The sequence below is a fragment of the Bos grunniens genome, chromosome 4 (genome assembly GCF_055505025.1).
Source record: "Bos grunniens cultivar Pamir isolate PY7600 chromosome 4, Bosgru_T2T1.0, whole genome shotgun sequence".
Classification (NCBI taxonomy): domain Eukaryota; kingdom Metazoa; phylum Chordata; class Mammalia; order Artiodactyla; family Bovidae; genus Bos; species Bos grunniens.
Window position 1 is genome coordinate 3,334,970 of NC_141168.1, and position 12,526 is coordinate 3,347,495.

General features: G+C 59.6%; 1 protein-coding gene across 4 annotated transcripts in view; it reads right to left on the minus strand.

Moving 5' to 3' along the window:
* Positions 1-12,526, minus strand: part of DPP6 (dipeptidyl peptidase like 6) — an 801,122-nt gene that overhangs the window by 21,291 nt on the left and 767,305 nt on the right. For all 4 annotated transcript variants that reach the window (XM_086394726.1, XM_086394729.1, XM_086394730.1 and 1 more), the window contains 2 exons: positions 12,009-12,056; positions 3,681-3,779 (listed from right to left, as the gene is read on the minus strand). In XM_086394726.1, coding sequence (XP_086250852.1) covers positions 3,681-3,779; positions 12,009-12,056 — 147 coding nt within the window. The remainder of the gene's footprint in view (positions 1-3,680; positions 3,780-12,008; positions 12,057-12,526) is intronic.

Consider the following 12,526-nt stretch of genomic DNA (forward strand, 5'->3'; position numbering starts at 1 on the left):
GGTGGTGAGGCAGGGCAGAGCCCAGACAGAGAGGCTGGAGCTGGGGAGCCCTCACTGTTCATGGGCTGGAGCTGGGCAGGCCCGGTGCCCGGGAGCCAGCGGGAGGGAGCCGGTGCAGCTGCGGGTCCTGCGGCCAAGGCCCTTTGGACGCGGTCCCTGGCCACCAGGATGCAGTCAGGGAGGGAGAGAAGCGTGTCCCGTACCGCTGTCTCTGTCCTTCCCCGAGATGAAACTTCCTGCCTCAGTTAGAGATTGTTCACTGACGTTAACTACAGCCCCGATCGCAACTAAACTGGAATGGCCGTCTTTCCCCCGCACACGGTCACTATACCAATAGATACACCCTAGGCTGGGGGATTGGCTCAGCAGCAGGCTCTGACCCGACTCTCATTACTGATTCCGGCTGAATGTTAATGGCTTGCAAATTAGATCAATGGCCCAGGGACCCGGGGACTCTATCACCGAAATATCCATAAAACATGGTCTGGGCTGCTTTCTGCCACTGATAAGCCCATGGGCAGGCTTTGGCCACCAGCAGCGGAATACATTCGGAGAGCGATCCTGGAGGGAGGTGGGCGGCTTCCCCGAGGACAGCATTAGCCTCCAGCAGCGTTCAATGACAGACAAAATAAAAACAGGCGGGCAGGGCGACAGCGCTCGGGTTTGCTAGGACCCCCAGGGCTGATGTGTGGACACCGGCCCGCACACGCTGTATCTTCTCCTCTTGTCTTCATCCCTGGACACCTGCGAGTAAAAACCTCGCCCTGGGAGAAACCTCGGGCGGCCTCGGCTCATTGTTTCTCAAGCCCCTTCTCTGCGTTTTTGGAGGAGGGGGTGGCAAGCACCAGGGTTCCGGGGTGGGAACCACTCCTGTGGGAGCCCGTGTGGATGGAGGAGGAGGAGGGCCTGGGCTAGGAGATCGGGGCGGGGGGAGGGTCTAGACAAGGAATGAGATCTGGCGTCCAGGTAACAGATGAGAAAACTGGCTGAGATGGGGGACCGGGCAGGGCAGGAGGCTGAGATCTGAGCGTGTAGGCGGCCGGCCTCAGAGGGCGCGACCTGTGAAGTCCTGTGGGCCCCTGAGAGCTCTGCCACCATCGTAAGCCTCCTGTTTCATCCATCTCGGGCCCTGCATATGACAGGGCCTGCCTGAGGTCTGCACGGAGACAGAGGTGGCGGGCGGGCAGCCTGTGGAGGCCGCCTGCTTGCTCATCCCCCGTTCCTCCCGTCCTTGCCTCCAGCTCTCCATCCACCCCTCCATCAATCTAAAGGCATCCTTGTTTTTGCCTTGGTTCTTCCTTACAAAAGCAGAGCAGGAAGACGAATACCCAGTTAACGAGAGGGCTCTTGCGAAGCTGGGTCCGTCCTGAGTGACACGTGCTGCTCGACAGTTTGGACCAGTCATGGACGCCCTCCCGGGGCAGCCTAGACTTCCCTTTGCCCCCTTCCTGGAGGTGCGGGGGCTCCACCCTGAGCTGTCAGTCAGTTCTCTCTTTACAGCTCTGCAGGGCAGGGGAGGCAGACAGGGCCTGCATACAGGCTTCGGGGCAGTGGGGGCAGGTTTTAGGCCCCGTCCAGGTGACCCGCGCACAGACCCCGTGGGGGCTGCCCACGTCTCTCTGCCCCTCCTGTTAGAGCCGTGACTCCTGGGGTCTCAGGAGCCTCGTTTTTGGCCTGGACTCCTGCCCTTCCTGCCGCTTGCTTTCTGTTCTGTGGTTCCCCGCGCCCTGATGACAGCATCTGTTGGCCGACCCACTCCCCCATCCTCTCTTTCTGACTGATGGCCCCTCTCCCGCTCGGCACTGGACGTGCCCTCTGGACACGCAAAGCTGCCCGCGCTTCCAGGCCTGAGCGCGTCCTGCTGGGATCCGTGAGCATTTCAGGGACATCGGGGAAATCCAGACCCGGAGAGACAGTGGGGTGGCCCTGGCCCGGTGGGCAGAGATGTCCCCGCCAGGCATGACCACAGCCTCCACTCACACTCCTCCTGGGTTGGTTTCTTCTCCATTGGCCTCCGACACACTGAGCACGTGTGGGGCCAGAGCAACCAGCTGTGCCCACGGGCCCAGGGAGAGGTCACTGCTGCAGCTTAGTCCCCCCCCCCCCCGCCACCTCTCGCCCTTGTATCTCTCCCCCTGCACCTCTCCCCCTTGTATCTGCCCCCGCACCTCTCCCCCATCTCTCCCCCTGCACCTCTCCTCCTTGTATGTCCCCCCACACCTCTCCCCCTTGTATCTCCCCCCATGCCTCTCCCCCTTTATCTCCCCCCACACCTCCAGCAATGATTAGGACGCTCCCAGTACCATATGACTCCATGCGCCCAACAACAGGATGCAGGTGAAGGAGATGGGGGGTGAGGGCCCCACGTGGAATCACCCGTCAGCCTCCTCACTCCACCAAGAATCCTCCCTGGATGGATGCCCCCTTCTTCTCTGCTGACCAAAAGAGACTCCAGGAGCCCCTTCAGAGCCCACATTGCTGGAAGCTCCACGGGACCCCAGTCCTCTTTCCTGCTCTCCCTGGAGCCCCTGGGCCCTGCCTTCCTACTCTGAAGGACTTGGCTTCATGGAATGTGGAGTCTTGGGTGGGGCGGGGGAGCTTTCTGGATCGTGCTCCGTGGGCGAAGCCTCGGATCCTGCCCTCAGGGGCTCACAGGCCGGCATGCCCCATCTGACAGGGATGCTTAACAGGACTCCAGGGCTCACGGGCCCCCGTGACGAGCCGCTGCCCCACTGAAGGGAAAGGGCAGACGACGAGGAGCTCCCAGACGCTGTCTGGGGAGACAGACACAGGCTCTGGCCACCCTCCCTCCGCCACCCCAGGGCCTGCATTCAGGCATCACTCTTTCCCATCCATCCCTGGCGACCTTCCAAGTTAGCTCCCAAGACCTCAGAGACAATGAGCAGCTGGTACCTGGATGGGTGACTCAAAAATGACTTCGAGGTTCGCGGTCTGAATGACCTGAAACCAGCCCGCTTCTAAGGGTGTCATCCCCACACAGGCAGCGTGGAGGGACACGGTGCTGTGGGGACTGAGGCCCCAGGGTGGACGCCCTGGGCCTGGGTAGCAGGGCGCCGTGCGCAGAGCTGACGAAGCTGCCGGGACCCCCTTCCCGCCTGGAGCGCGGGTCCCATCCAGCCGGGCCCCGGGGCTCTCAGGGGTGCCTGCCGCAGGACAAGCTCATGAAACTCACTGAAGGGCTGAACAGACAGCTCAGAGGGAGAAGGACACAGGCCAAGGAAGGGCGCTGATGGTCTCCAGCCGCCCCGGCCACCAGCCTTTCGCTGTGGGTCTCCAGCTGCGAGGACGCCCCTCAGCCCTTGAGCAACACGGAGAGGCGAGCTGACGGGCAGTAAGGGCATCGGTGGCACAGAAAGGGAACGTCTGGGGGAGCCTCTGCCCTGGGTGGTGTCCAGGCCTGCTCCCCGCCAAGGAGAGAATTTTCATCTGGGACCACGTCTAAACTGTCGGCCTCCGGGGGACAGAAATCACCGCTCCTGTTTATTTCTGTCTGGCGCAGAGCGAGTGTCTTGCCTATGAACACAGTCGGCTTCCCCTGGGTCCCCCTGGCTGGTGAGGGGGCAGTTGGGGCCCACGCTGGGGGCCCCCGCCCCGACCCCCACCCCCCGCTGGCATAGCGATCGCGGTCGCACAGAGGCTGTTTCCCCTGAAGCACTCACTGTAGTCGTCAGTCTCGATTTTCCTGTACTCCACTTTCGGCATCTGCCGGTCGCTTATGGCTTTCTGTACGTGCTCGTTGGTCTCTAGATCAAACATCTCTGAAACAGACAGACCAATGATGCGTTCAGATCCCCACTCACGGATGCCCTGGCGTTTCACGTGCCTCCTGACTGCTACATCAGAGGACAGGATCACACATCCACGGCAGGAGCCAAGAGCCGCAGACGTTACATCCCAAGCCTGGTCACAGGACAGGGGCGAGTCCAGGTCAGCCCGGCTGCTCCGGGCGGGAGGTGGGTTCCTCCGCGGTGCCCGGCGCCCCTGCCCCTGACATGCTCCACGGCATTTCTCACACACGGGAATCATTTTGGGGGTGTGACTGGTCTCAGGACTGCTGTTTTTTTGGGAACTGACATCATGTCTGTCAAGGCAAGTGGTTTCCAAATGGAGTGGCCACAATAACACACCGGAAGAGAGGACAGGAGCTGAAGGTGACCTTTGCCACTTTGTCCAGGAAGGTGGACTTGGCTTTCTTGCCTTAGCCATAGGTGGCCCGGCCCCGGAGACCTTCATTCGAGGTGGCTGCGCGGCCGTGTGAGTCTGGGTACAGGGGGACTGGCCTGTCTCCCTCCAGGCCAGAGAGGTAGCCGCACCCTTCCCTGCACCTCAGGGGCTGCTCTGAGACCCTTATGTTGTGCCAGCTCATGAAGGCCTTGGCAGGGACCCTGTGCCTGCAAAAGCCCCCTTCTTCCATCCCCTGCAGAACTGGCCCTCCCCTCAACTGCTCCATCTGACACGTGACTTCTTTCCTCCTCTCTCCCCCAACCCTACCTGGGGACAACTCGTGGTTCCATCGAAAGGAAGTTTTATCTCCAAGGGGCTCGACCTTTGGGTAGATAAGTCACTTGGAAATGGGTGTGAACCTTTTAAAGAAGAACCTAATCTCACAAGCGAGCGGATAACTGCTTTTATGAACAGGCCAGACAGGTGAGCCAGCACTTAGGACCCCCAGCACTGAGTGTTCTGTCTGTGGGGCCATGGGGACCACCACGAGCAGGACCCCCACACTTCCTCGGGGGCAGAGGCGACCACAAGTTCCCAGGGCTGGTGACAAGCCAGAACCAAGACAGAAGGTGCTTCACGAGTTTGCTGAGCACATATTTGGGTATTTAGCTTTGGTGACACAGTGAGGGGAGACATGGTGAAACTAGCTTTAAAAATGGTGAGGTTGGACCCCACCACCCAGCAGGCAAGAAGCCCAGTCCTTTGTATAAAGTGAGAAGGGGAAGGTGTGTCCACACGGGCTGTGCTGACACACGGAGGTCCAAACAGTCGTGTGTGCACGCTGAGTCCCTCAGTCGTGTCTGACTGTTGCGACCCCATGGGCTGTAGCCCGCCAGGCTCCTCTGTCCATGGGATTCTCCAGGCAAGAACACTGGAGAGGGTTGCCATTTCCTCCTCCAGAGGACTTTCCCCACACAGGCATCAAACCCACACCTCTAATGTCTCCTGCACTGGCAGTTGGGTTCTTCACCACGAGCACCGCCTGTGAAGCCCGGAGGTCCTGGCAGATCTGACCTCAGCTCGGGGACCTGGAGACCCAGCCCGGAGGTGGCACCCTCTCGACCTTGCGGTCTTACAGACACGCAGGGGAGGGGACCCCGACCTCAGTGTGGTGAGAGCACCCCACGGTCCTAACAGAGCAGAGAGCAGTCGTTTTCCCTGAGTCCAAACAGCCTCGGCCGTTTAACACAGCGTCCCCGGCACACAGAGGAGCCGGTTTACGAGGTATTAATTATTTCACTCTCAGGGCAGGACGATCTGGAGGTAGCCCCACCAGACGATGGAAATGACGTCATTTCCACGTTCTCTGCTGCCTCCACGCCTTCGCACTTGCTGTTCTGTGTTCCCGGCTCCTCCTCTCCGTCAGGTCAAAGGTCACCTACTCTGCGAGAAGCCCCCACTGTCAATCTTGGGTCCCCTACAGGTCCATGCTACACCAGCTCTCAGACTCGGTCACTGGCCTGGCTGCCCCATCCCACGCCGGGCTTCCCAGGGACAAAACATACCAGTTTCCAGTAGCAGGACTCGACCTGTCTGTGGAAATCTGACTCACGCCCGGGACATGATGCGTCTTCACAGTAGCTGAGCCTGGGTTTTGGCCCGAGTCTTCCTTTCTTCTCCCACGTGGGAAGGACTGAGTGGCCCCCCTGGGAGGTTTCCGAAACACCACGGGGCTCTGAGGGTCCTGGTGGTCAGATCTCTTGGTGCGAAGAGTCGAAGCAATCGAGGCCTATTAACCCCTGCTTCCCACACCAAGCAAAACAAAACGAACGCACATTTTAATCCAACTGATTTAAAAGTTGGCAGTGCTTGAGCACCCAAGTTACTATTTACTTTGGGGAACTGAGGAAATTCACTGCTGTTGTTCAGTCGCACAGCTGTGTCTGGCTCTTTGCAACTCCATGGATTACAGCACGTCAGGCTCCTCTGTCCTTCACCATCTCCCAGAGCCTGCTCAAACTCATGTCCATTGAGTCAGTAATGCCATCCAACCATCTCATCCTCTGTCATCCCCTTCTCCTGCTTTCAATCTTTCCCAGCATCAGGGTCTTTTCCAATGAGTCAATTCTTCACATCAGGTGGCCAGAGTATTGGAGTGTCAGCATCAGTCCTTCCAGTGAATATTCAGGGTTGATTTCCTTTAAAATTGACTGGTTTGATCTCCTTGCTGTCCAAGGAACTCCAAGAGTCTTCTCCAGCACCACAGTTTGAAAGCATCAGCTCTTTGGCACTCAGCCTTCTTTGTGGTCCCACTCTCCCATCCGTATGTGACTAGTGGAAAAACCATAGCTTTGACTATACGGACCTTTGTGGGCAAAGTGATGTCTCTGCTTTTTAATACGCTGTCTAGGTTTGTCACAGCTCTTCTTCTAAGAAACAAGCATCTTCTAATTTCACTGATGCTATCCAAACCCAAGCTTATGGTAGGAGCCGGAGCACGGACCTCACAGGGTCTTCTAGAAGCCTCAGCCCTCCAGCCCGTGATCTGGACCTCTGTGTCTGCTTAAGAGAAGCCCGGGGGAGAGGGCAGCTAGGGGGCTCAGGGGCGTGGGTAGGGCTGTGGGTCAGACCAGAGGGATGGAGACGCACGAAGACAGGGGATCAGCGGGAACACAGAAGGAGCATCCTTGGGGACAAGAGCAGGGCTGGGCCCTTTGCTGTCAGAGAAGCAGCTCCGAGCTCCCACTTCTTAGGGCTGGACGGAGCTCCGGGGGGGTGGCAGGGGGGCGACCTGGATGGGCATACATCACCAGGCAGGAGAGCTGGAGCAGCCACTCAAGGCTGGTTGTCACCCTCTCTCCACGCATCTGCATGGGAATTTGACACTGCTGACACCAGCCAAGCTTGAAGCAGCTTTGTGCTCAGGCTGACATGCAGCCTGCGAGCGCGGCTCGCGTGGACCTAAGGAGAACACGGACTTGCCACCGGAACGTGGAGCTTCTGGTTGGTTCCTGGGCACGGGAGCCATGGCTTCGCCAGGGAGCCCCCGGTGTTCTAACTGCACACGGCGTTCTGACGGCACACGGCCTCGGCAGACGGCGTGTGAATAGCTAGTCCCTCTGTATTAAAATCCCACCCTTCAGAGAAAGGCACCACGGCAACAGACTATTAAATTTAGTTAAATATTAGATTTCTCATTTAATGATTGCCCATACAACCGGTTTTATCAGCAGAGAGCTGGCTGTCCCACCGGGGAGTTGAGTTAAGCCATTTTATTTGTTCCCATAATTGCATTCAAAGAGGGCAGGGGCTCGGCGGAGGAAATAAGAAAAGACGCGCTTGTTCCCCGAGGAATCTCTTTTGACGTGGGGGCCGTGGGGACCTGCCGTCAGGAGCAGACAAATGGCCGCTCCTTAATTAAATGTGAGCCCCTCTAATATTTGACGGAATTAGCTATTATCAGATCTGGACATGGTGAGCCTGCAGGAAGCCGGGTGGCTCACGAGGGCTGCCTCCCAGCTGGGCCCCTGCGTGCAGGCGCCGTGTGGCCATGGCTGTTCCGGGACCCAGTTGGCTCAGGTCTTTGGTGGAATCACCACTTGGCTGCATTTGGGGGCCTGAGTGACCAGCGAGCCGCTGGGCTGGAGGACAGAAGAGCTGCCCTCCCCGTCTCGGGTTGCTGCCGGTGACAGGAGGGCAGGGCGGGCACGGAGGTCGCTTGGTCTGGGCAGTGCTGCCCCATCACTGGGGTCTGGCCACCCGCCTGGATTTCCAGGCCTCCTGTAGTCCGGGCCTCTCCTGGCGTGTTTCAGGAAGCTGTCCCTGTAGCGTCGGTGACTGCGGCATCCCAGAGGTGGCCCGCCCACCCGGGGATGCGCAGCTCAAGCCAAGTGTGGCACAGAGGCAATCCTAAAGGTGGTCACACAGTCTGGGGGTCATCGTTCTGTCTGCTGCGTCTGTTTCTCTCCAGAAGGATCATCAGCAACTTGGAGGCAGAGTGATGGAGTGTGTTTATAATACTGGCACCAACGAGGGGCCACGTGTGGCCCCCACCCAGTCAGCTCCATTCTCGCTCAGGAAGCGGTAGCGGTGGACACAGAGCCTCCAACCCACTGCCCTCCAGAGTCCTGGGGGCAACTCTGGGCTCGGTGGGGCCGGGCGCACTCGTGCTGATCCCTCCTCACATCTCCCCGTCGGTTGTCCCAGCTCCTGACACGCCTGATGGTGTAGCTGACGCCCATGTGGTCACTCAGGGGAAGAGGGGAGGGCGGGGTGGCCACCAGGCAGAGGACGAGAGAGCAGGTGGACTGGCCCAGACGGCCACTGGCTGGGACGGCCTCAAACAAGAGCTGCCACGCAAGCTGGTTTTGCTTCTTTGTAAAAAGCCGACTGAAGGGAGCAGGAGGGAGAGATGCTGGCCAGGAGTTCTGGGGGAGGAGCCGCACCAGGCAGCCCAGGAACTTCGTTCCGGGAGCAGCGGTCACGATGCTGTCGGTGCCGTCAGGGGCAGACCATGCTGTGCCTGCCTGCAGGCGCTCTGGACCCAGGCTGGGCTATGCTGGGGGGACAGGGGAGCTGGTGGTCCTCTGCACCTGGATCACACCCCCTCCCCGAGCTCACACCCCTCACGCTCACCTCGAAGCGTCCATTTACACGACTGTGTCGGCTCTGCCATCCTAGGGCCTGAGCGGCCTGAACACCCAGCACCTAACGAGTGCACTCCGGCCCTGACCACAATTACGCTCTTCAGGAAACAGCTTCTAAATAATTCAGAGTCACATCTGTGACACCGCAGGCTCTGTTTGTAAAGAAGATCTTCTAAAGGGAAAGAAATCAGATAGTCCCAGGATGGCTCTGGGGTCAAGGGGCAGAGGAGGGGGAAGGCAAAGAATTCTGAAACAGTAATTTCAAGTTCCAGAGTGCGGCAGGAATCCGGGAAACGGCTGCTGCCTTCAGAGATGGACGGGACCTTCTGGGGCCCTGCCTGCCATGGCCTACCTGCCTGGGGCTGTCGTACAATGCAGGCCACAGGCTGGTTGACCAGGCTCCCCAAGCGTCTCTGAAGGCCAATCCCCAGGGCCTGCTCGCCCTCAGGCTGCTGGGCTGCGGGCAGGTGGCCCCCACAGGCTGCGGGCAGGAGGCCCCTGTCTCCCCATCTGCACACCGGTCGGAACCGCCTTCCAGATGAGTGGGGTGGCCCTGGGCTCTGCTTGGGGCTCAAAGACCAGCAGGGACTCGGTGCTGCGTCAGGTTAACTGGGGCGGCTTTTGGAGGGACCGTCGGGGAGGCTGTGGCTGTGAGCAGGTCACTCAGGTGACAGCAGAACAAAGGCCTCGGCCCCCAGCGACCGGAGTGGGCCCCAAGGTCACGACCTCGTGCTCGGGCTTGCATGAATAAGGTCTGGCCCTCACTGAGCTCACCTCAGGTGAGCTGCTGCGAGATGGGCGCCCAGGAATGTCCAGGAAGCCGCAGGGAGGCCAGCCCTTGATATTAGGTGGTCACTTGATTATGTAAAAAATGGTGAGCATGGTCCCAATGGGGATTAAGCATTCAGGGTGCAGTTTAAGGGCTCAATCCTGCTGACTGCAGAACCCTCCCCCAGAATCTGCCCCTTGCTCAGAGCTCCTCCCGCCCCCCTCAACTGCACACTGAGGCTGAGCGGGGTTCACTGCAGGGCAAGGGTGTCTGGAGCAGGGAGAGGATGAGGCTGTGGTTGCCCAGCCAGCTCGGAGGCTGGGGTGTGCGGTGGGGGTGGGGGGCAGCCTGCCTGCCCTGGCCTGTCTCGGGGTGGATGCAGGACAGAGCTGCTGGGGCTGAGCAGCCCCCTGGCCACATTGGCCGCAAGGCTGCGCTGGTCAGTGCTGTGCTCTGAGGTGGGGGCCGGGCTGAGCCCCCGCTGCCGGCTCGAGGCGGGACCAGCGCTCTCCGGCTGGGCACACGCCAGTTGTGCCCCTCTGCCTCGGGTCTCCTGGTCAATTCTGGGGTGATGGGAGCCTGCCTCCCGGGCAGCGAGGGAAGACAGGATAGAACACGCAGAGAACCTGCAGCAGTGGCTCCGGCTCGTGGCCGGCTCTGTGACGCCGGCCCGGGTCACTGTCTCCATCACCTCAACTCCTAAGATCTCCAGGCTCCAGACCTGCCCTGGTTCTGGAAGATGGTCACAGTGCAGCCTTGGTGGGGCAGGCATATCGTGTGGACTTCGGCAGAGGCGCCAGGAGGCTTTGATGGGCTTCCCAAGCACCTCCTCTGCGTCTCGGGCCAGGAGAGGCTCAGGAACCAGGGCATCAGCCCCACCCCCGCCTGGGGGCAGCCCGCCCAGCTCCACGGACCCAAACCCGGGGGCACTGTGGTCTGCGCCGACGCAGTGAGGACAAGACGGGACGGGAGGCTCCGGAGCCGACCTGAGACCCGTCAGGACTTAGTTCAGTTCAGTTCAGATGCTCAGTCATGTCTGACTCTGTGACCCCATGGACTGCAGCATGCCAGGCCTCCCTGTCCATCACCAACTCCCAGAGTTTACTCAAACTCGTGTCCCTCGAGTCAGTGATGCCATCCAACCATCTCATCCTCTGTCGTCCCCTTCTCCTGCCCTCAATCCTTCCCGGCATCAGGGTCTTTTCAAATGAGTCAGGAGTTAAACACTCAGGAAAACCCCCCCGCAGGCTCCCCACTGCAGTGCTTGGAGGCTGAAGTCCACGCTCCGGCTCTGACGCACCATGGGAACTGCGACCTCCAGGTCTTATCTTCCAGGCGGCCCCCCCAGATATTCCTGTGGTGTCAGCATCTGGCGCGGAGCACACTAATGAATATATATAGGGAATGGACTCTGTATCCATCCACTCTCACATCCATTTTCTGGCTTTTTTTCCCTTTGTATTTAAATGATTTAATTATTTACTTTTGAGTTCACTGTTATTGATCTTTAATTTTGGATTTCTGTCTAGATGTGCTGCTGGCCATCTCCTTTTTGAAACTTTCCCCCTAACCAACTGTCCCTGGTGCCTGAAACTCTGCCATTGAGACAGCAGCAGTCCCTTGCCAAGAGAATTAAAGGAACTGTGTGAGCTGGGGCTGTATGAGGGAGGGTGCTGAGCAGGGTCCCGCCAGGGCTGGTGCAACGGGGGTGCTGGCGCCCAGGAAGTGGGGCAGATCGGGGGGAATGGAGGCTCAGAACTCCTGGGGGATTAGGGCAGAGGAGGGCCGAGGCAGGGAGCGACCAAGGCCGAGGGTGCCTAACTTCTGAGCTCTCCCGTCGGTCTGCCTCCTCCCACCACTTCCACCTTTTCGTGTGAACATACATGTGCGCAGGTCACCCTAAGGTGTGTGGGTCCTTGAGAGTCTCTGGGAAGCTCCACCGCTGCAGCGACCTGGAGGCGAAGACCCCTGTGCCAGGCAGCTGCCCCCAGACCACAGAGGAAGGTGGGCTGGAGGTGTCCACGGAGCCTCAGCCAGCGGTGGGGGGCTCTCAGAGCCGGGAGGGCGCGGCAGGCCCGGCTGGAGAGCCCAGCACTGTCTGTGCACATCCCTGCGGCCCAGGGCTCCGCCTCCGGCGGGGCTCTGCCTATGGGGTCGCAGACAAGGTCGGCTCACCCCAGGCGGCCTCTGGGCCCTAGGGGCCTGCGGGCCCGCGCGCCCTCATTGGCTGGGAGATCTTCACGTCCATCGCACCTAACAGTACTGGGGATGCAGGTTCATCTGGAGCTGCTAGAACATGACCATCGCGGTCTCCAAACAGAAACTGTGCCTGGATCATCTCTTAAAGCCTTTCTGCTTCCCAGCCCCACGTCACAGGGAGATTTAAGACAAGACCAAAGAGCACTTACTTTTCTTATCGGTCGTGTTGTGCACGCTCACCGTGGGGACCCCAGGACCTGCAGAGGGTAGAGAGACAAGGAGGCCATGAGTTTAGCTGAGAACGAAGGAGAACCAAGCCTTGGTTACCACATGCTCCTCAGGGCTCTGGGCGCCCGGCCCCAGTGCGGGGGGGTTGTCATCAGCGTGGATGGCAGAGGCCAGGTCCCTGGGGGTTAAGGGCATGTCTTCCTAAGTTTGCATCCATGTCAGTTACAAGGAACCCAAGTAGAAGGGTATGATTTTAGAAGGTCCCAATGACATAAAACATCGATGCCCTTACAACTTCCCTGTGGCCCTCCAGTCCTGCATCGTTTGCACTGAGTTCCGGTCAATCTGCTGCCTCTGTCTTGAGTCACGCATCGAGGCTGCCTTGCTGGCTCCTCCCCGGGGAAGCCCTCCCCTCCTCGTCTCCTGGAATGCCTGGTTAACACTTCTAGGGTAACATGATCACTGTGCAAGTGTTCAGCTGTGTTTCCCTGTTCCCTGA